This window comes from Balaenoptera acutorostrata, chromosome 4 (assembly GCF_949987535.1).
Source record: "Balaenoptera acutorostrata chromosome 4, mBalAcu1.1, whole genome shotgun sequence".
Classification (NCBI taxonomy): domain Eukaryota; kingdom Metazoa; phylum Chordata; class Mammalia; order Artiodactyla; family Balaenopteridae; genus Balaenoptera; species Balaenoptera acutorostrata.
The window spans coordinates 67,695,562-67,717,200 of NC_080067.1; the positions used below are offsets into that span (position 1 = coordinate 67,695,562).

The following is a 21,639-nucleotide window of genomic DNA, read 5'->3' on the forward strand; positions in this document are numbered from 1 at the left end:
TGCCTGGACTTTCGTGGGCCAGGGCTGGTCCTGTCTGGAGACCTGGAGCACCTGGAGGGCCCATCCACCCACCCACCATCTACTCTTTCTCCCCAAGCCTGTTAGAGGAATGTTCACTCTGAACGAGGCTGGGGGAGGGCTCAGCAGAGAAGGGAGGAGAGGGGGGTCAATGTAACCAGGGCTCAGATAGTGTGAAAAGAACAGGGCTGGGGACTTCCCTGGTGGCGCAGTGGTTAAGAATCTGCCTGCCAATGCAGGGAACACGGGTTTGATCCCTGCTCCAGGAAGATCCCACATGCCACAGAGCAACTAAGCCCATGAGCCACAACTACTGAAGCCCGTGAGCCTAGAGCCTGAGCTCCGCAACAGGAGGAGCCATCGCAATGAGAAGCCTGCACACCATAATGGAGTAGACCCTGGTCTCCACAACTAGAGAAAGCCCGCATGCAGCAACGAAGACCCAATGCAGCCAAAAAAATTAAAAATAAATTTAAAAAAATTTTTTTAATTAGAAAAAACAAAGAACAGGCTGGGACTCAGCTGGAGCTCCCCGTGAGCTGGATCACTGTGATGGTGGCTATGCCTCCTGTCTCATCCCTGTGCATTTCCACCCATGAAGTTCCCTGGGAAAAGGCCAAGCTATCTCCACCACGCTAAGTGGTTTGAGCAAAGGAAAGGGCTGGAGTGGAGGGTTCAGGTGCTCAAGGAGGCAGGGGATCCCCCCTGGGACCAGCATGGAGATAGTGACTGGAATCAGGATACAGTAAATGGGGAGGGTGAGAACCCTGAGCCTGACTTGAAGCCCACTCCCTACTGGCTGCCCCCCACTCCCAGCTCTCCTCAAGCTCTCTTGGCAGAATCTGAGTGTGGCCTCTCCAAGAAAGCTTGCATGGGTGACCCCCAACACGGTCACTTTCCCAGGGCTCCCAGACTCTCCCTCAGGGATCCTGGGGAAGATTTTACAGACTTCCCTAATCTTTTGCAGCATAACACTGTCAAGTGCACGAAATTTCAGCCAGTAACAAAGGAACCTGATAACAGGCAGGGATGTTTTCTCCTACAGGTGCTTCAGTGATGGGGTGAGGGGTCACTGCTACGATGGGGGCAGTCTGCAGCCACCAGAAGGCTCTGCAGGCCGAAAGGCCTCACTCCAAGGTGGTGGGCAACCGAAGGTACCCAGAAGTTACAGCCTGAGAGGGCGATCCTGCCTACCCTCCCCACCCCCAGAAAGAGTGGGGAGATGGCACAGCAGTGGTGGGACGGCTGGCTGTTGGAGGGGGGAGAACTCCTTCAGTGATGGGGATCCCTGCTTGGAGTGAGTGGTCACGGAAGTGATCACACTAGCTGAAGACACCTGCAGGGATGGGGGAGGGGGAGGTTTCTGCAGTGAAGTAGCGCTTTGCACAGGAAAGGGTCGGGCTTCCTGGGGGCTGGGGGTTCCTACGGTGATGGGGCCCTGGGGTTCGCTGCAGTGATGAGGGTCACTGCAGTGATGAAAAGCTGAGCCATTGTGGGGGTGAGGGGTGAGGGGGCAGGGGTGGGGTAATATCGGGATAGCTGGGGTTGCTGCAGTGCTGGGGTGGGGGGACTGCAAATTGAGCCCCTCTGCTGCACTTGCAGAACCCCTCACTTCCTGAAGGACGGAAAGGGTGCGGCCTCGAAGGCCTCCGCCCCGCACTGACGGGGGGCTGCGCGGGGCGAGGACGCGGTTCCTGCACTGCGGCGCCTGGCTGGAGCGGCCGGCGCTCGCGCGGAGGCGGTACTGCGCCCGAAGGGGGCGGGGAGCAGCAGCCCCGCCGCAGCGACAGGCGGGGCCGAGGCCAGCTGGAGGGGCCGCCTTCCGAGCGGGGGCGGGACCAGCACCCACCGGGCCGACGCCCCTGGGCGGACTCGGAGCGGTCGCGGCGGGCGCCCGGCAGGTGTCCGGACTGAATGTGGCCCGCGTTGCAGAGGCGGCACCACCTATCCAGGTCCCGTCGTAACGCCCAGAACTCCGCAGAGGACGCGACGGTGAGGCTGGGGCTGCCTGAGGGGAGGGGGACGATCCCCAGACCCAGCCCGCAGCATCCCTAGACAGTTCGGCTGTGCGGGCGCCGGAGACTGCAGCCCCCCTTCCCAATCCCAGATCACTTCTGCCAGGATGGGGAGAGGTGCTCTGGACGGATCCCAACTAATCCCTCTGCCCCAACACCTCTCCGGGTCTTGCCTCCGTAAGACCCCCTCCTTTCTCTTCCCATCTCGTTCTTCCCAACCCAATCCCCTCCACTCCGGCCTGCAGCCCGTCTCAGCGCCCCTGTCAGTTGAGGAGCCCGAGAGAGAGAGAGGGACTGCGGCCCTTCGGCTCCCCGTCCCACCCCGCCCCTGCTATCCCTTGGTGGGCTGGGGGCACCCAGAAGGATGCTGGCCCTTTAAACCCTTGCTCCCCACCCCGAGCATCTTCCATCTCTCCACCGCGCCACTTCCAACAGCTGGCAGCCGCGGGGAGCCCCGGGGGGCCGGCAGGTACTGGGGTGGCGGTGAGGCCCGGGAGGGTGTGATGGAACAGCTGCGACATTACCCACCCCCCACCCCTCCGCCCCTAGAGGAGCCGGCGGCGGGACTGCTGGGCGCCCGTAGCGCCAGTTAAACATTAACCCTCCGCTCCCCGGGTCCCCGTGCTGCCTGGAGCTGCGCTCCGCCCCGGCTTCCCAGGTAACCGGCGAGGATGCCCATCCCGCCACCCCCGCTGCCTCCCTCCCCTCGCCACCTGTCCGCCGGGCCGGGCTCAGCCTCGCGCCCCCTGCAGGTCCGCGTCCCAGCGCCGGAGTTAGAGCCTCCCCGCCTGCTTTCAGGAGGGTGGGGCGGAGCGCCCTGAACTCACACTGCGCACCCCTCGTCGAGCACCCCCTCCACCAGAGGCACCATGCCCGGCCTGTACTGCCCCTCCAGCTGGACGCCGCTGCCCCTCACGGACTCCTGGGTTCGGGCCTGCGCCAATGGACCCTGCCTCAGCCTGCGGGCCCGGCTCACCTACCACAACCCACAGCCGCAGCCTGTGGACGGTGAGTCCCGGGCGGGGGCGCAGGGTGGTGGCCAGCGCAAGCCTAGCAAGGTCCGACATCGCCTGTGCCCCCATCCCGCCCCAGGCGTGTTTGTGTACCCGCTGGCCGAGGCCGAAGTGGTTTCGGGCTTCGAGGCGGAGGCCGCCGGACGGCGCGTCTCCTTCCAGCTGCAGAGCCGGCGCCGCTCGCAGGCCGCCTGCTGCCGCGCGGTGGGCCCCGCGCTGGGGGCCTCAACACCCCGCCGCTGTGCGCAGGGTGAGTCCAGGGCGCTCCCCGCCCCATCTCCCTGAAAGCAACCGCACTTTAGTTCCTGCCCCCGCTCTGCATCCCGCCCCTCTCTGTCCCCCCTCCAGCCACTGTTGTTTTCATTCATTGATTCATCCCTTTATTCCACAGTCGAGGACTGGGCCCCTGACGTGGGCCAGGTGCTGGGGAAATGTGAACCAGGCCTGACCTGAGGTTTGCAGCCAGGTAGATAGACAAGGCAGGCAGTCCACACATCCCTCTCCCTCTGGAGCTTTAGCTCCTGAGTCTGGGACAGGGTTTTGGTCATCTCGGAGTCCCAGAATCCCAGCATCTGGCACAAAATGTGGCACAAAGAGGATCAGTGAGTGCTGGGTGAGGGGATGGAAGCCCACCCCTCTGCTAGGTTTTCTGGCTTGCACTTCATTCCTTTATTTATATGTACATTCACTTGATTCCTGCACATGGGATTTACCATCTGGTTGAGAAGAGGGACAGAATTCAGTGGTGTTGAGAGTTGGCACAAGCCCAGCAGGTAGTTAGAGGCCAGAGTGAGCTCTGGGCTGAGGCCTCAGGAAAATTCCAGAAGGAAGTGGAGCTAGCATTTGACTGAAAGGAAGGGTGGGATGTAGTGATATGGAGAGGAGAGGAAAGGCACTCCAGGCAGGGGCAATCGTGTAAGCAAAGGTTTCGAAGTAAGTTATACTGGGTGATGGTAATAAAATACCTCATGTTTATAGTGATTCACAGTTGACAAAGCCCAGTCACTGATGTCACCTCATTTGAATCCAGAGAGGTATGTAATGCAAGTGTTGTTCTCCTTCCCTCTTTTATAGGTGACAAAAGTAACGGCAATAGTCTCTTAAATGTTGGCTGCTTTGCGTATATCATCTCATTCATTCCTCACCACAGTCCTTGACATATAATTATGACCCCCATTTTATAAATGAGGAAACCAAGCCTCCTCTAAACAAGAGAGTTACCAAAGGATAGAATTAGAAATCACAGAGTGGAGACTCAAAACCTGACACTGTGCTCTCTTCACTGTATCAGACTGTCCCAAGCCTCAGCTGCCTGGGATGGAAGCCCCTTTCTTCCTTCTTACCTTCCTTTTTTTCCTTCCATTTTTTCCTTCCCTTCATTTATTCAGCAAGTATTTTTCAAAAGAGTGGGTAAATGATTATTGTGGGGAAATGAGGTGAAGTAGGGCTGTAAAGGTAGGCTGGGGCCAGACCATGTAGGGCCTTGACCATCACTGTATACACCTGGCCATTTTCCCTTTAGCAGCAGTGGTGATGCCCATGACTCCACCCGTCCCCAAACAAACGGGGATCTAAGTAAAATGATGTGCTTGGTATGTAAATGTCCTCTAGCTAGCTTCCAAATAGATTACAGTTCCTGAATTCCTCTTGGGTAGAAAATTCTGGAGCCACACCTAGTGGGCAGTGGGGAGTCCCTGACCGTTCATGAGCAGGGAATTTGTGAGCAGGTGGGTACCAGGCTATGGGAGATGTCAGCGAGGGTTCTTTAGGAAGATGAGGCCCAAGGGTTGAACAGGCTGGAGCAGGTAAAGAAAGAGAGGCGGAGGGTATGGGTCCCCCAGGACCTTGGGGGTGGTGTGGACATGCCCCCTTCTCCTCCTCGGCCCTCTGTTAGCAGGGATGTCACTGCTGCCTTTCCTAATGACAGCCAGCTCCTTCTACCATCAACCTGCCTCTCCTTCAACCATCGTTCATCTCATGCCTCCATCCTGCATCACCAGTGCATTAGCCCAGCACCCCTCCAACCTCACAAGATCCCCGTTGCCCAAGCTCCCCTGACTCAGTGCCTGCTCCCACCCCCAGATTCCCCCATCTCGTCTGCTTCCAGCCCCCTCTGACCCCTTTCCTCACTCATCATAGGTCATCTTGTCTTGGATCTGGCCCAGGCCCGGTCCACACTGGTGCTGCCCACAGGCCTCATCGCCGCAGCCGGCACCATGACAGTGACCCTGCGCAGCAGCCGGGAGCTGCCCTCCAGGCCTGACGGGGTGCTGCGCGTGGCCCTGCCCTCCGTGCTCACCCCTCTGGCCCCGCCAGGCCCGCTGGGGCCCCCCAGGCCTCCGGGGCTCTGTGACGACAGGTTGGGCCTATGGTGATTCTCTTCGTCCCTCCCTCGACTTCTCTGGGTCTAGTGCGGGTGAGGGGGCTTTGGCAGGGTGCCCCGGGGGATGGGCAGGGTGGGGAAGGGCTGAGGCCAGTCAGCCAGAGGGGCTAGGGGCCCTGATAGTGGCCCAGTGACCCTCCTTGTGTTCCCTTCCAGCCCCACCAGCTGCTTCGGAATGGGCAGCCCTGAGGGGGATGGACCAGCCTGGGAGGAGCCAGCTGCCCCTCGGGACGTGTTCTCAGGCCCTGCCCGTTGCCCGGCCCCGTACACCTTCTCCTTCGAGATGCTGGTGACTGGGCCATGCCTGCTGGCAGGTGGGTGCCCCTCCCAGCATAGCTGACTGGGAAATAACTGAAGGCTCAGGGATGGGAGGAACACAGGACAAAAAGAAGACAGGGACCTAAGCCTTAGGAACCTCTAGTCTCACAGTGGGATCACCCCCTGGCCACTTCCACACAACACACACCTAGGTTTGTCAGTGTCATTTGTGTATATCCCATTCCACTCGCCAATGAGAAGAGAGATGCTTACAATGAGACCGGTCCAAGTGATGAAGTTGAGTTTTCTTGTGCACAAGGTGGAGGAGGATGTTAAATCAGCAGCTGGCTGCTATATAACTGCTTGACCAGGCAGGAATACACCTGGGAATTCTCCTCCCAGTCCATAAAAGCAGGTGAATCCCCCCTTGTCCACTCCATAGCTTGGACTCTGAGAGCTGAGCTGAATCAGTCATGATCCTGGCCCCACCACTATTGCCTGGGAAGCTGATAGTTGTGCTCTCAGTACTGGCTTGGGGTGGGGCAATCATCACCTCTCCCTGCCTCTACATCCCTCAGGCTTGGAGAGCCCCTCTCATGCTCTGCGGGCAGATGCCCCCCCTCATGCCAGCTCTGCAGCCACCATCTGTGTCACACTGGCAGAGGGCCACCACTGCGACCGGGCCTTGGAGATCCTGCTGCACCCCAGTGGTGAGAGACTGGGACACACAGTAGGCCAGCTCTGACCTGCTTCAGGACCACCTGGGTAGCATTTTTCAAGTGTAGATTTCTGGACCCTAAGCCAGATGACTGAGTCATTTGTGAGGGTGGGCCTGGTGGTACAGGGAGGCCGGACAGGCAAAGTTCTCCCAGGACAGTGGGCCTGAGCAGTTGGGGTCTAGAGACAGGGACTTCCCTGACAGAGCTGTGTCCCCTTCTCCCCAGAGCCCCACCAGCCACACCTGATGCTGGAGGCCGGCAGCCTGAGCTCAGCAGAATACGAGGCCCAGGTGAGGGCCCGCCGGGATTTCCAGAGGCTGCAGCGAAGGGACAGTGAGGGGGACCGGCAGGTATGGCTGCCTGGGGTCCTGGCCTGGCCCCTGGTCCCACTTCTGGCTGTGTTAGTGCAGGAGGAGCAGGCGAGCAGGCTTACGTTGGGATGGGCAGGGGGCTTCTGCTCTCAGCAGGAGCTCTCAGTAGCTGCCACCACCCTCCCAGAGGACTGATGAGTATTTTCACAGGAGGGCCCACTCAAGTGTCCCTGGAATGTGTCTCGGAGGATTGGGGGTAGGACTGACCTAGGCAGAGGACAGCCACTTGTCTCTGCCCCCGCTTTTATTCAGATGACTACAAAAGGGTGCCCCCTCTGGGTGGAATGGATTGAGAAAGTCTCCGGGGCTAGGTCCTGCTGCCAGCCTAGGTCGGAGTTGCACTCAGCCTGGCCCAGGATGACTCGGGGCTCCCGTGCTCAGGTGTGGTTCCTGCAGCGACGCTTCCACAAGGACATCCTGCTGAACCCCGTGCTGGTGCTGAGCTTCTGCCCGGACCTGAGCTCCAAGCCTGGACACCTGGGCACAGCTACTCGGGAGCTCCTCTTCCTGTTGGATGGCAGCAGCATGGCACACAAGGCCTGTGGGAGCACGGTGTGGGCAGGCCTGGGGTTGGGTGCAGCAGTGGGTCTGAGGTGGGCTGGGGGGCAGCCTCCCAAAGACACACACACACACACACACACACACACACACACACACACCCACCCCTCTCTCTCCTTCTCATGCTCATACATACATGCATTTCTCCCAGATTCCAAGAGCCTCTTTCATATGTAAAGTTACATTCAGTCACACCAAATCTCAAACCCAAGGATTCACATACACCTCCAGGGTCACATACACAATCGTCTCTCACACAGAGTCTCCCTCACATGCCAGGGTCTCACTTACAGTCTCACACACACAGAGCCTCACCCAGATTACCCCTCATTTTATACACGGCCTGGAGAAAGCAAGCAATCTGGCATCCCTTGTTCTCTACCGGTGCCAATGGGGCCTGCCTCACCCTGCCCTCCCTGGCTCTCCCCAGGATGCCATCGTTTTGGCTGTGAAGTCGCTCCCGCCCCAGACACTCATCAACCTGGCCACGTTTGGCACATTGGTGCAGCCCCTCTTCCCAGAGAGCCGGCCTTGCAGTGATGTGAGTGTGGCCCGGGGCTCTGGGGGCCTAGCCAGAGGCGTCTCAGCCCGTGTGGCCCAGCCCATGTCCTTCTCCTCCAGGAAGCTGTGCAGCTGATCTGCGAGAGCATGGAGATGCTGCAGGCTGCGGGCGGCCCCCCGGACGTGAGGTCTGCGCTGGACTGGGCCCTGGGGCAGCCCCAGCACAGGGCCCACCCTCGGCAGCTGTTCCTGCTCACCGCTGCCTCGCCCATGGCTGCTGAGACCCACCAAACCCTGGAGCTCATGAGGTGGCACAGGGCGGCAGCCAGGTAGGATAGAGTGGGCAGGGCCAGGCTCCTGAGATTGGCCTCCCAAAGAGGCTCCGGGAGGTCACGGCTGCTCCCCTTCTCTTGTCAGGTGCTTCTCCTTTGGGCTGGGACCTGCCTGCCGCCAGCTGCTGCAGGATCTGTCTGCCCTCAGCAGGGGCCAGGCCTACTTCCTGAGGCCTGGGGAAAGGCTGCAGCCCATGGTGAGCTTGAGCCTGGGCCCTGCTCCCTATTCGTCTAAGTCCTCCTCCCAAGTTGCACTGAGTCTGAAACAGAACCTGGTCAGGTTGTGGGGTCTCTAGGCACCCTGCTGTGGGGTGCTGCAGGAGGCCAGAGGTGTGGGAGACATGGCCTCTGACTGCTCCCCAAATCTTGCTCTCAGTTTTGTCCGGGTACTAAGCCATATCTTTGAAAAGTCTTGCCTTATCCACGTGGCACAGTTCAGGCCAGGAGAAGCACCGAGCCCTGAGTACTGAACACTCAGTCCCCTTGCTTGTTCCTACCCCCATTCCTTCCCCCAACCCCAGCCAGACCCTGCTCCCCTCAGCCAGGGGCTGGGTAGGTGGCATCAGCAGAAGGGCAGCCTTCCCACTCTGTTGGCTGTGTGGCACCTCTTTCTCTCCCATGGCCTCCCTCTGGTCACTCCTCACAGCTGATGCAGGCCCTGCGGAAGGCACTGGAGCCCGCGTTGAGCGACATCTCTGTGGACTGGTTTGTGCCCGATGCGGTGGAGGCGCTGCTGACGCCCCGGGAGATCCCAGCGCTCTATCCCGGGGACCAGCTGCTCGGTTACTGCTCGCTCTTCAGGGTGGACGGCTTTCGGTCCCGCCCCCAAGGGGTAAGCCTGGGCTGGGGTGTGGGAGGTGGACCTGGGATGGCTGAAGCCCCTGCATCTCTGCAAAACCCATTTCCTACTCCCTGTGCCTCTCTCTGCCAAACGCTCCTACTGCTACCCACTAGACCTCCTTAGAGACCATACTGGGTCCCTCAAGGTGACTGCAGCCTGCCTCCCTCATAAGGTCTTCCACTGAGCTGTCCTGTAAAGTGCTACCCTTGGTCACTAAAGCACACAGTTACAGAGAACAGCGCCAGCATTAGTTTCAAGGTTTTTGTCGAAACTTGCTCATTACTTCACACAGTGCCCTGCAAAAAGCACCATCTGGATTATTTCCTGTAACATTCAGGGACAGACAGAGCATTGTCTCGATGAAATCTCAGATCCCAACTCTGCCATGTACTAACCATTTGATTTTGGACACGTCACTTAACTTCTCTGAGCCCATTTCCTTGTACTGATTTTTTTCATAAGGTTGTAATTAGCAGTCATAACATGTGTGCTCTTGGTAGGATACTTGACACATAGAAGGAGTTGGATAAATGATTGTTATTTTTATTATGAAAAGCTTTATCTGTCTAGAAGAACCAAGCATGCTTCCTCCTTTTTGGTCAGGAGAGCTGTATAATGGACTGTTTGTCTTTTTCCCTGGCTGCCGGGAAGCTCAGGGCCAAACCTGAAGCTCAGCCACAGCAGCTCTAGTAACCCTATGGTCAGCATGTATGCTTCCTCTTTCCTTGGTACTGGGCTCTCACTTCTGGTTTATTATCTTTATTGCCTCTTGCAGTGAGCCATCTTAAATCCTGTTTGGAAAGAGGTAGTGTATAACTATAATCAGTTGTTGTTTCCCACCCCCCCCCCCCCCACCGCAACGTCTATCCCTCTCCAGGGCCAAGAGCCTGGCTGGCAGAGCTTGGGCAGCTCCGTGTTCCCATCCCCAGAGGAAGCACCATCTGCCACCAGCCCTGGCACCGAGCCCACTGGCACCTCAGAGCCACTGGGAACAGGCACTGTGTCAGCAGAGCTGTCCAGCCCGTGGGCTGCTGGGGACTCGGATCGGAGTGAGTGCCTGAGTGTATGTGTGCTGGAGGAGGAGTGGGCAGTGGGAGGGGCCAGGGCTGGGCTCTATTCTCCTGCCTCCCAGTAGGTGCTGATGCTCTGACAGACCCAGTCACGGACCCGGGACCTAACCCCTCTTCTGACGCAGCCATATGGCGCCGCATCTTCCAGTCCTCGTACATCCGGGAGCAGTATGTGCTTACCCACTGCTCTGCCAGCCCAGAGCCAGGCCCAGGCTCCACAGGCAGCAGCGAGTCCCCCGCCTCCCAGGGCCCTGGGTCCCCCGAAGGCAGTGCTCCCCTGGATCCCCCTTCTCAGCAGGGCTGCCGCAGCCTGGCCTGGGGAGAATCTGCTGGCTCCCACTCCTGCCCCCTGCCTCCACCCCCACCGGCTCCAGTCAAGGTGAGATTCAATCCACATCCATCTACCATGTATCCAGCAAATATTTACTGACCGTTGGCTGCATGCCATAAATTGTGCAGTGGTTACTATTAAGTCTACCTGAAGAAATAGATGGGTAGTGATGGTATAATGTATAATGATGATACCATGCAACATACATTGACGAGCACAGGGATGTGGCTTTATGGGAGTTCAGAGTCAAGGTGATTAACCCTGTCTGAGGGAGTCAGGAAAGCAAGAGCCACCTCTGGAAGAATAAGAAGTTAGCTAGGCAAAACGGGAGAAGACATGAATAAAAACAGACAAGCAACAACCTCAACTGAGACATAGGCATGAAGTGAGATGACGCTGGGAAGGGGGTCAGGGGCCAGAAGGAGTCTGGCCTCACCCCTAAGGGTGGTGAGCAGCCATCCAGGGTTTCAGACAAAGGGGCATGTGGCCAGCTGTGTATGTATGTCTGATGGCCAGGAGCTCTGCATTCCTTGACCATTGGACCCCCCCCCCCTTTCACATGCAGACTGGGGCCTTGAGTGCTGAGGTGTTGGGCCGTCGACGCAGAGCGGCTCTAACTGGCCGAAGCCTCTCATCCCCCCCAGGCCAGGTGAACTCAGTCCCTCGCCATCTCCGGCACCCCTCTCTGGGGGTAGCACCAGATGGGCCAGGCCCTGAGCCAGGGCAGCTGCTGGGACAGGGCCTGGATGACTCAGGTAAGGGTTATGGGGAGCCGGGTTCTGACACCAAGTAGACCTTGGGGAGGTGGAGCCCGGGGCACCCCACTGCCCCTGCTCCTACCATCGTCTCTCCCCAGGAAGCCTGCTCTCCCCAGCCCCCATGGACTGGGACATGTTGATGGAACCACCCTTCTTGTTCACGGCTGTTCCCCCCAGTGGGGAGTTGGCCCCTCCAGCAATGCTACTGCCTCCCCAGCCTCCACGCTGCCATGTGGTGATCCGGGCCCTGTGCGGGGAGCAGCCTATGAGCTGGGAGGTGGGCGTTGGGCTGGAGATGCTGTGGGGGCCTAGGGACGCTGGCTCACTGCCTCCGTCACCCCCTGAAAGAGGAAGTGCTTGGGACCAAGCACTCCATCGACTGACAGCGGCTTCCGTGGTCCGGGACAACGAGCAGCTGGCTCTCCGAGGACGGGGCGAGACCAGGGCTGACCGCGGTGAGTTGCTGGTGGCCCCAGTCAGGGCTCAAGGAGCCTGTATGGGACAGAGAGTGGCAGAAGCACAGGTCTGTGGGATCACTCGCTATACCTCATCTTGCTCACAAGTGATTTGAGGTGGCTCATCCACATTGTCAAGAAAAAAAAATTAAGCAGGGCAATGGGGAAAAAAGGGATAATAAAAGGAAGCAGAGAATGAGATTATATCAAAGATGCACACCATGAGGTTTTGTGCCCTTGCAAGCACGGGACCCCAAACTGGCAAGCTTCCTAGCAGCCAACAGAGAGGGAATTTCATCTTGTAATGATTCACAGTGCCCACAGCATAAAAACAAATCTGTCATTTAGGAAGATTATTAAAATTAAATAAAGTTAAAATGTCAGTTCTTCAGTTGCACTAGCCACACTTAAAGTGCTTAATAGTCACATGGGACTAGTGGCTACTATACTGGATCATGCAGATGTAGAACATTTCCATCATTGCAGAAAGTTCTGTTGGGCAGTGCTGAAATGAGTGGATGGAAAAGGTACCACAGTCAATGCCTCCTCTGGGCTGTATCCAGAATGTTGAATTTGTGGGTGGCCGGGGGCCTAGTCTTGCTACAATGTGGTTGAGTGTTCAGCCTAACCACTTCTTGTCAAAGCTGAGGAGTCTGAGCTGACCCCGAGAAGGAACTCCACTCTGTTCAAAAGTGGACAGAAGGCTGGGAATTCCCTGGCGGTCCAGTGGTTAGGACTTGGTGCTTTCACTGCCGGGGCCAGGGTTCAATCCTTGGTCGGGGAACTACTAAGATCCCGCAAGCCTGGAGGCACAGCCAAAAAACAAAACAAAACAAAACAAAACGTGTACACAGGGAGAAGCTATGGGAGCACTGAGATTTTTTTCTGGGAAGCCCTTTGTAGAGTGGGTGCTGGGAGCGCACCCCCCTCCCAGTCAACATGTGGCTCCTTGGTTTTGCAGGTCATGCCCGGAGGTCCTGGCTCCGAGCCCTTCAGACAAGCAAGGTCAGCTCTGCCCCTTCCTGCTTCACTTGCCCTGTAGCTGTGGATGCTACCACCAGAGAGGTCCTACCTTCAGCCCTGCAGGTGCAGAGCTCAGGTAGGTAAGGTCCCTTCCAGGTGACCTCCCAGGTGCCGGTTCCCATCTCACTGGCCACCCTCCGAGACATACCTCACCCGTCTTCTGTGTCCCTGCAGAGCCAGCCGAACCCCCGGGCACCCCTCCTGCCTCTCAAGGTCATCTAGATGCAGCTCCTCTGCCCACAGTCGTCCACTCTAAAGGTAACACTCAAATTTGGGTAAATGGTAGGGACCAACCAGGCTTAGGGACCACCACTGAATGGCTCCAGTTCAGGACTTAAGGGAGGCTCTCTGGCAGGCGGCTGGGAGCCGGACCAAATTGGCAACTCCAGTTCTGCTTTGGGGGACCACGCAGCCTCCATCGGAGGTCCTCATCGTCTGCCCCCCGAGCCTCCCTCTCGGCTCAGCCTGGGCCGTCGGAAGGCCAGAGGCCCAGACAGCCATAGACTCTGCAGCCCCAACACGGGCCAAGCCAGTGACAGCAACAGTGAAGGCAGCAACCACGACTACCTACCCTTGGTGAGGACTCGGGAGGTGGAGGGTGGCGCTGCCAAGGCCAGGGCGCTGTCTCAGCTCGATTCTCCCCCCACCTCCTCTCTCCTCAGGTGCGCTTGCAGGAGGCGCCCGGCTCCTTCCGCCTAGACGCGCCCTTCTGTGCAGCAGTGCACATCTCTCGGGAGCGCCTGTGCCGCGCCTCGCCCTTCGCTGCGCATCGCGCCAGCCTCAGCCCCACCTCGGCCTCCTCTCCCTGGGCACTGCTAGGCCATGGTGCTGGCCAGGGTGACAGTGCCACGGCCTCTTGCAGCCCGTCCCCCAGCTCGGGCTCCGAGGGTCTAGGCCAGGTGGACAGTGGCCGGGGCTCAGACACCGAGGCCTCGGAGGGGGCGGAAGGGCCTGGTGGTGCCGACCTGCGGGGCCGGACTTGGGCCACTGCTGTGGCGCTTGCGTGGCTGGAGCACCGCTGTGCCGCGGCCTTCGGCGAGTGGGAACTGGCGGCAGCTAAGGCTGACTGTTGGCTGCGGGCCCAGCACCTGCCCGACGGCCTCGACCTGGCCAACCTCAAGGCCGCAGCCCGGGGTCTCTTCCTGCTGCTGCGCCACTGGGACCAGAACCTGCAGCTGCACCTGCTGTGCTACAGCCCAGCAAACATGTGAGGGTCACCGGTTGCTCTGGCTGGCACCCCCCAACAAACTCAAGTCACTGCCACCCAGAGCCGGCCTCTTGGTGCTGGGAAGGGGTGGGTGACAGTCCGCCCCTACTGCTTCTCATTCCCTTCACAAAATCCTCTTGCCCCACAGAAAGTGCCTGCCTGTGCTCTCTCCTGCTCCTCCCACCCCATGCCCCTTCCCCTCTGAGCTCTGTGCAGTGCAGTAGAAGGGGAGAGAGCCACAGTCCCTAAATCCTATGCAATAAAGTGCCTCTTAGGACTGTCTGAATGAGTTCTTTATCTGCCGCGTGCCTGTCCCTCACAGCTTGGTCCAGGCACCTCCACGTAGGCTGCACAGAAATGGACTTTGCAAAGTTTATTGGGAAGGGCACACAGTCCATCCCCATCCAGGGTCCTGAGAATAGACTGGAGGGGAAGAGATGGATCTCAGTGGGCTTTCTTGCTGTACTGGATGGTCTTGGGGAAAGGCTGGGGGCCCAGCCAGAGCTGCAGCAGGATGACAGCATGGCACATGTGCAGGGCACCAGAGCTGCAGGACGTGGATGGGTATGTGTTCCAGGAGAGCTCAATGAGCCCCAGCACCAGCAACCTGGAGATGAGAAATAAGCTCCAGGTCTGTCCAGGTTCTAGGCCTGCAGCACTTCAGCTCACCCCCTGCCCCTCTGTGGTCATAGTCTTGGGATGAGGAGCTCCCTACCCCTTCCCATGCCCCCAGGTTGTCCCAGCTGGTACCTGAGCAGGTGTGTGAGCCAGCGTGCAGGCGTGGCCCACAGGAGGTAGGGCAATGTGTGGAAATACCAGACGTAGAACTGGTAGTGAAGGGAGCGGCTGAAGCAGATGCCAATGAAGTTGGAGGTGAAGAGGGCAGAAACAATCTGTATGCGGTGGTCAAGGCCAAGGGCAGGAGCAGAAGGGGTAGGGAGGTTTCAAAGCAGAGGGACAAAAGTTTTGGGGTCAGACAGCCCCTTCCTTGGCTCTGCTGTTCCTAGATGCATACCTTTGGGCAAGTTTCTTAACCTCTCTGGACCTATTCCTCAGTCTGATGTGGAGGCAGTAATATCTAGAGCTGTAACGCCTAACGAGTCGTCACTTACTAGCTATGTGACCTTGGCAAATTACTTAACTTCTTAAAGCCCTAATTTTCCCATCTTTAAAATCTGTAAAATGAGGATAAAACAGAGTCTCTTGTGAGCTTTATATGTTAGAATGTATGTAAATCTCTTAGGACAGCACCAGGCAGAGAGTGAGCACTCATAATGGTAACTCAATAATATTTAGAATAAAGAATAAAAAATGCTTAAATATGTAAAGTGCTCAGCACAGTATTGGTAAGAGCTCTATGAATGGGCCCTGTAGCTATTACTGCTACCTCCTTTTCCCTCTCCCAGGTCACCAGCCATGCAGGGCTAGTTGACCAGGACCCCAACTTCAGCTGGAGAGGGCAAGACTTACCTTCCCATGATTTAAAGGATATGGTTGGGTGTGAGGGGCTGGGGTGGAACCTTCCTTTTGGAGGGATCCTTCAGCAGTGACAGGATACTTTCTCCTGTCCTGGGGAGAAGCCATTGAGATACTTATCAAGCCCCCAATGTGGGCCAAGCGGAGCTCAACATCTCCCCATGCAGCCCCTAAGGCCTAGGCCCTTCACTCCTTCCCCCATGTCTGCTCATGAAATTGCTCCCCTTTCTCACCTGTGCCACCTGCAGAGGGCAAAGAGCAAGAGCAGGGTGAGGTGGGCAGTCAGAAGTGCCAGGTGGAAGGCACGATGCAGGAAGAGGGCCTCGGGGAGGAAGCGCCAGTTCACGGTCCAGCAGAAGAGAAACTGGCGGCCAAGGTCAAAGGAGCGGGATACGTAGCCGACGGGGTTCTCCAGCAGGAAGGGTAGCCCCAGCACCACCTGAGGATGGGTGTGATGTCAACAGAGCCGCCCAGGCTCACCCTTAGCCTCATGCTAATCACTGAGAGGAGGGGGAACAGGGTATAGGTCTCAGAGGTTACCTAATTCCCACTAGGAATAGCAAGAAAGCCAGCCCACCCACCCAGACAAGAGCCTTGGGCCAAAGAAGCAGGTAATAACAGCGCTTTAAGTTTGGATTCACCAAGTCATAAATGCGCAGAGTTAGAAAGGCTCTCAGAGACCATGTAGTTCAACACCCTTGTCTGACAGCTAAAAAAACCAAAGCCTAGAGGTGGTGGCTGCCCAGATCAGAATCAACTCCCAAACTCTGTCTCTTGGCTTTGAGGAAGTCTCAAGGATGAAAGGAGGCCAGAGAGAGTGGCCTCTGCTTCATTAGAAAGGGGAAAGGGTAAGGAGGGAATACCTGAAGGACAGCACAGATGCCCAGCTTGGGGAGGGCCCCACGGAGGCCAAATTGCGTGAGGAGAAGGAATAGTAACCCAGGGGCGAAGAGCAGCACATTCATCTTCACAGAGACTGCCAGGCTGCAGTGGATAGGGGAGAGGAGAGTGGGGATCAGCTCCAGGGCCATGCACCCCACCCAAAGATGTACAGCCCACCATCACCACAGCAACTCCTCCCCTCCCCTGCCAGCAAGCTCCAGGCAGAGGGTGAGCACTCGTACTCAGAACTGCTGGAGGGAGGATAAGGCAGCCTGGGAGGAGGCTGGGAGTAGGGTGCTGATACCCTGTCTCTACACTCAGACTGAGTGAGCAAATATATATTGAGTATTTAGAAAGTGCAATGACCAACTCCAACAGCAGATGCTGTCTGGAGGGAACAGAGGATGGGAAGAGGGTGTGTGTGTAGGGGGCCTGGGGGTGAAGACTTTCTACACGTCCTGGACTCACCTAGTACGGTCCTAACTGACCTACACTGTCTGGCCACTCCCTTACTTCCTCTGCTGCAGAAAATTGGGGAGAAAGTGATGGAATACAGAAAATGAAAGAGGGGGCCAGAAGGGAGGGGTGTTGACCTGAAACAGCAGCAGCCCCAGCTCCAGCGCTGGGCCAGCAGGAGGTTGATACTGAGGAAGAGCAGCACCATGGCCACTGGGTCATTGAAGAGCCGCAGCACAAAGATGGAGTGGACACGGTAAGAGGCACAGCACATGAAGAAAAAGACGAAGGGAGGTACCTGAGAGGTGGGCACAGTGGGGAAAAAGGTCAGCTCACCAACCCTGAACCATCCCCACTCCCCAGCCCTCCCAGTTTGGGGCCCCCTGTTCCTAGTAGTGAGGACTCACCTTGCAGGTCTGGTGGTAAATCAAGAAGACAAGCAGCAAAGTGGCCAGGTAGAGCACAGCGAAGATGTGCTGGGCCATGCGGATGTCAGTGCCCTGGCCAGTGGCATAGTATAGCCCCATAAAGATGTACACAAAGCCAGCTGGATACCTGGAAGAGGAGAAAGAACGTGAGTTTGGATCAAGCTATCTGGCCTGGCATCCAGTCAGCCCCTCCCATCCTCACTGAACCGCCTATCCCCACTCACACAAGAGGTCCAGTGTCACCCCTCAATTGAGTGTAGTCATAGGTGCCGTTGATGACGCCCTCCACCTCAGCCATGTAGGCTTTCCAATCAATCTCTGTATCTGGAAAAGGACAGGACGATGTAGTTACTTCCAGGTTCAGAATTTCTCTGCCTCAGCCCATCAAAGCACAGAGTTCCAGCTCATCCTCGGGACTTCTATCATAACCCCTTCTCTAAAGGCCTATCTGACATTCTCTGGGTGAACCCAGGTATCTCATACTCAAACATGTCTGTAATGGAACTCATAACCTTCCACTCCAAATCTGCTCCCCTTCCTGGGTTCCATGAATGGTACCATTAACCTCTCAGCTGCTCAAGTCACAAACCTGGGAAACACCTTTGATACTTCCTTCTCTTTCATTTCCAACCCCCAGTCACCAAGTCCTGCCTATTCTTTATCCTAAATATCTCTACTATCTCATCCTTCTCTGCTATCATGCAAATTTGGGCCTAACAAAATCTCTAGCCACAATGGTGCAAGAGCTCCCTAACTAGGCTCCCAGCTTCCACTTTCACCCCACTACAATATATTTTCCACCCTGCAACCAGAGAGCTCATCCTGTAATAGAAATCATATCACATTTCTCTGCTTAAAACTCTTCAATGATTCCCCAAGGCTCTTAAGATAAAGACCAAATCCTATTCTTCCCATTTTTAGAAGATGCAATTATGAATTAATAAGGTTAAGTGACTAGCTCAAGAACAGTGAGCTAGGAAGGGTAGATTGGAACACACGGAGCTCTAAATTCTTAACCACCATGCTAACTATCTCCTTAACACAGCTTACAGATTCCTTCATGATCTTGTCTTGACTTCTGCAATCTCATCTCTTAGTACTACCCTCACTTGATTTCTGTGTTCCAGCTCTAAAAAAATTCTTTCAGTTCCTCAAAGGAAACAGACTTTCTCTTTTGATAGGAGCTCTTTGATACAGGATTCTCTCTGCCTAGAGTACTCTTCCCCCTGACCCCTTTTGTCTCTTTCCTCAAGGAACTAGCTCTTATCTTTCGAGGAGGACTCTCGGAAGCCTTCTCTGACTCCTCAAGTCTGCATTAAGTGCCCTCCTATGTCCTTTATAGCACCCTGCCTACTACCATCATGATGAATATGATGTGTTGTAATTTTCTGTTATCTTTGTCCAGGCCCACACACGCAAGTAGGAAATGTGTCTATCTTTTTCACCACTATACCCTTGGTACCTAGCATAGTGTAAGCCATATAATAAGCACTCAATAAATATGTATTGAATTAATGGTCTTTAGCAAGTAAGCCTTAAGTCCAGTGTTTTCAGCCTGGAGAGGAGTCACCAATAATGCCAAACGGACTCAAACGGTCACAAAATGCCATCACTGAGAAGAGACTTCCAGACCTCAGAATTGAACAGATGAGAAGATTGAGACCCAGCAAAGGAAGTGACGTGTCCAAAGCCACAGAGACAAGCAGCAGCAGCAGCCATTAACTTGGACCCAGGTTTTCTGGGAGGGATTAAGATCGGGTTTGGCTCTCCGCGGAGCAGGCTTGGGATTTGGGTAAAAGATACGGGTCTGCAACTGATGACTGAGTGGATCAGGGGTCTAAGTCTGAGCTCCTAATGTGGGTCCCAGTTTTGGTCGGGGGTTCGGTCCCCCTTCCCACCCTCCCCTCCCCCTCGGCGCACTCACATGCCACCCTGTGAATGACCCAGAAGGTGATGCCCACCTCCGCCAGGCAGAGGCAGGCGGCCACCAGCAGCGTGTAGCGCGGTTCCAGCAGCAGTAGGCGCCGCTCTTGCCAGGCGCGCCGCAGCCACTGCCCGCACAGTCCCACCGCCCGAGCTGCGGGACCTGCCCGGCCGCGCTTCCTCAAGCCTGCCGCCATCTTGAAGGTGCGCCGCACTTGCGGGCCCGCTACCCCGGAAGCCCGAACCTTTGGTACTTAGGTTCCGCTTCTCGCGCCGCGTGCCCCAACAGACCGAAGGCTGACTGGAGTTGCCGGAGTCCTTATTTACTCCACTAAAATCTAGTTCTTCCACATCTGTCTCCCCTGATGGACTGCATGCTCCATACGAGCGGGAATAGACTTACTCCTCAGTACATACTCAGCCCTGGGCACACAGGAGCTAATGTGGATCGAACGTTTGCCCAGAAGAGTAACACTCCTGCCCACGCCATGTCTCTACCCGCCTCCTCCGTACCTCCTCCGCCTAGCATAACACTTCGCCTATGTTGGTAATATCTGCGTTCATGCCAGTCTTTCCTGAAGAGCAAGACCTCTGTCCGCGCTACTCCCGCCACCCCCCAGAGCCTTCCGGGTGCTCAAAACTAGGAAGAAATGAATGTTTCATTAATTTTCAGACGTCTTAATGGAAGGAGCCAAACTGAAAATATGAGAGGGGCAATGACGAGCCGGAGTGAGTCTGACACCATGAGTGTGGCTCTCAGAAGTTAGTGAGCAGCGGATCCAGAGGATTCAGGGTCTGGACGATATTATTTCCCCACCCGGAGGATTCTTCCAAGCGCGCTTAGCGGAGGACGGAAGTTCCACGTGTTTATATTGAGCAACTGCTGGTGCTGGGCGGAGACACAAAGGCCGCGCCTCCTATATGCAGCCATTCCAATTGGCTACATAAGGGGTCAAGCCCCGCCCAGAGGTGGGGGCCAGTTGCCTTCAAGGCCCGGCAGCCGCAAGCATGGCCTGTCCAGGGGCCTGGGCGCCGCTGCCGGAGTTACCAGAGAAGAACTATGGGTACCGCGAGGTCCAGTACTGGGACCAGCGCTACCGGGGTGCTGCCGACTCTCCTCCCTACGAGTGGTTCGGGGACTTCTCTTCCTTCCGTGACCTCCTAGAGCCGGAGCTGAGGCCGGAGGACCGTATCCTCGTGCTAGGTGGGTAGTCCCGGGGCTGCCCAGCCCAGGTGGAGCTGGTTGGACTGGCCCCGCCCCTCGCTCCTGCCTGCTCCTCTCAGAGGACTCCCCAGTCAGAAGTCAGGATCCAGTACCTTTAGAATCTCGGCAGTATTTAGCCAGGGCAAACAGGAGCCAAGAGATTCTTAGTCCGGGGACCCCCAGGAGAAAGACAGTCTCTCTGAGTCTGAGTGTGGTAGGTGACCCATGACCCCTTTCCGGACCTGGGGAGGCAGCCTCGAGCACTGGAGAGTTCACAGTAACTAGTTCAAGTCCCAGCGCTAGTTGACTGTAGGACTTAGGACAAATCATGAACCTGTTCTGAGCCCCGGATTCACTTCTAGAAATGGGACTGCGAAATCAAGTCGGATAAGGCACGTGCAGGGACCTCGAACGCAATGCCTACTGCTTTTCTGTGTGCACCACTGGGCACCATGAGCCATTGTCACCTAGAGAGTTATCTCTTGACTCTCCAAGCTCTAACTGAAACTTGGTCCTATGTCGTCGTCGTCCCCACCACCCCACCCCACCCCCATCCCACCGTGTGCAGTGAGGATGAAGACAGCTCCCTCTGAGGGGAGATTGCAGCCGAGATTGGTGTGATTCCCCAAAAGGAACAAGTACTGGGGTTTCAGGTGGGGCTCTGAGAGGTCCACCTGCCCCCCTTGGGGTTCTCTTCCACTGCCAGCCTTGGGGGCTCCAGTGAAGTTTGATTAAACAGCGGATTTCCTTCCAATTATAGTTATTTTGCTATTTTTAAAACCATGTATTAAGTGAAATATTTCACATATATGAGATATTTATAATACAGTATATATGTAAGATATAAATAATAACTCGAATGTGTGTGTATACCCTACTCGGTTTGAGAAATACAGCATTCCTAGGACTAGAAAGTGCTTAAGAACTTGAACCCTGGAGGCAGCTAATTATGTAGGGATCTCAGCACATGTCATCTTAGCTGTGGAATCATGGGCAAAATACTTAAATTTCTGTGCCTCCATTTTCTCAGCCTTAAAAAAAAAAGTAAGAGTACATACTTATTTATCAGGTTTTTAAGATGATTGAGTGAGTATGAAAGATAACTAGAAAAAAGCCTGACAAAATAAAAAACCTTGTATATCCAAGGTTTTCTGTGTGGTCCCCCAAACCTCTTCCCCCCAGAGGTAAAACCTCTCTTGAATTTTGTGGCTTTAAACCATTGCATTTATTTATAGATTTACCATAGATCTATGTTTTTCAAGCTTTAGTGTAATAACCTGGAAAACTGGACCCCACCCTGAGTATCTAATTCCAGGGATGGTCTAAGGCAGGTCCCGGGGTCTGTATTTTCAACAAGCCCACAGGCTGATTCTCATGCTGGTAATTGGCAGAGTAACACTGCCTTAAATTCTGCCAG

The 21,639-nt window shown here is 56.1% G+C and overlaps 3 protein-coding genes across 20 annotated transcripts in view; 2 read left to right on the forward strand and 1 right to left on the reverse strand.

Moving 5' to 3' along the window:
* The first annotated feature begins 1,803 nt into the window (after positions 1-1,803).
* VWA5B2 (von Willebrand factor A domain containing 5B2) lies at positions 1,804-13,857 on the forward strand. 13 transcript variants are annotated; one of them, XM_057545972.1, is made up of 21 exons: positions 1,804-2,010; positions 2,583-2,691; positions 2,832-3,041; positions 3,126-3,296; positions 5,186-5,417; positions 5,586-5,743; positions 6,266-6,397; positions 6,632-6,756; positions 7,030-7,314; positions 7,766-7,876; positions 7,957-8,165; positions 8,254-8,365; positions 8,815-9,000; positions 9,887-10,058; positions 10,142-10,458; positions 10,976-11,165; positions 11,267-11,623; positions 12,585-12,722; positions 12,821-12,904; positions 13,002-13,222; positions 13,309-13,857. In XM_057545972.1, the coding sequence occupies exons 3-21, from the start codon at positions 2,903-2,905 to the stop codon at positions 13,855-13,857; spliced, it is 3,888 nt and encodes a 1,295-aa protein (XP_057401955.1). In that variant the 5' UTR covers positions 1,804-2,010; positions 2,583-2,691; positions 2,832-2,902. The 13 variants fall into 13 exon arrangements, with proteins under 13 accessions (XP_057401955.1, XP_057401957.1, XP_057401960.1 ...); XM_057545974.1 differs by having other exon boundaries at positions 10,145-10,458; XM_057545977.1 differs by having other exon boundaries at positions 7,159-7,314.
* Positions 13,858-14,211: 354 nt separating this feature from the next.
* ALG3 (ALG3 alpha-1,3- mannosyltransferase) lies at positions 14,212-19,254 on the reverse strand. Of its 5 annotated transcripts, none has more exons than XM_057545985.1 (9): positions 19,020-19,254; positions 17,320-17,419; positions 17,075-17,222; positions 16,805-16,965; positions 16,193-16,313; positions 15,563-15,768; positions 15,345-15,417; positions 14,604-14,747; positions 14,212-14,460 (listed from the first exon to the last, which is right to left on the reverse strand). In XM_057545985.1, the coding sequence occupies exons 1-9, from the start codon at positions 19,213-19,215 to the stop codon at positions 14,437-14,439; spliced, it is 1,173 nt and encodes a 390-aa protein (XP_057401968.1). In that variant the 5' UTR covers positions 19,216-19,254; the 3' UTR covers positions 14,212-14,436. The 5 variants fall into 5 exon arrangements, with proteins under 5 accessions (XP_057401968.1, XP_007195370.1, XP_057401967.1 ...); XM_007195308.3 differs by having other exon boundaries at positions 14,604-14,746; positions 15,324-15,417; XM_057545984.1 differs by having other exon boundaries at positions 15,345-15,422; positions 19,020-19,253.
* A 743-nt stretch (positions 19,255-19,997) lies between these two features.
* ECE2 (endothelin converting enzyme 2) overlaps positions 19,998-21,639 on the forward strand; it is a 31,677-nt gene continuing 30,035 nt past the window's right edge. For both annotated transcript variants that reach the window (XM_007195321.3, XM_007195320.2), the window contains exon 1: positions 19,998-20,222. In XM_007195321.3, coding sequence (XP_007195383.1) covers positions 20,027-20,222 — 196 coding nt within the window. In that variant the 5' untranslated portion in view covers positions 19,998-20,026. The remainder of the gene's footprint in view (positions 20,223-21,639) is intronic.

Excerpts from the sequence above, each read along its gene's own strand:
- VWA5B2 (XM_057545972.1), top strand. The coding sequence starts at position 2,903 with ATGCCCGGCCTGTACTGCCCCTCCAGCTGGACGCCGCTGCCCCTCACG. Across the intron at positions 7,877-7,956 it reads AGAGCCGGCCTTGCAGTGAT|GAAGCTGTGCAGCTGATCTG; the intron begins GTGAGTGTGGCC and ends CTTCTCCTCCAG. Across the intron at positions 12,723-12,820 it reads CCTGCAGGTGCAGAGCTCAG|AGCCAGCCGAACCCCCGGGC; the intron begins GTAGGTAAGGTC and ends GTGTCCCTGCAG.
- ALG3 (XM_007195308.3), bottom strand. The coding sequence starts at position 19,215 with ATGGCGGCAGGCTTGAGGAAGCGCGGCCGGGCAGGTCCCGCAGCTCGG. Across the intron at positions 15,769-16,192 it reads GCATCTGTGCTGTCCTTCAG|GTGGTGCTGGGGCTACCCTT; the intron begins GTATTCCCTCCT and ends ACCCATCCTCAG. Across the intron at positions 15,418-15,562 it reads GCCCTCTGCAGGTGGCACAG|GAGAAAGTATCCTGTCACTG; the intron begins GTGAGAAAGGGG and ends TCCCCAGGACAG.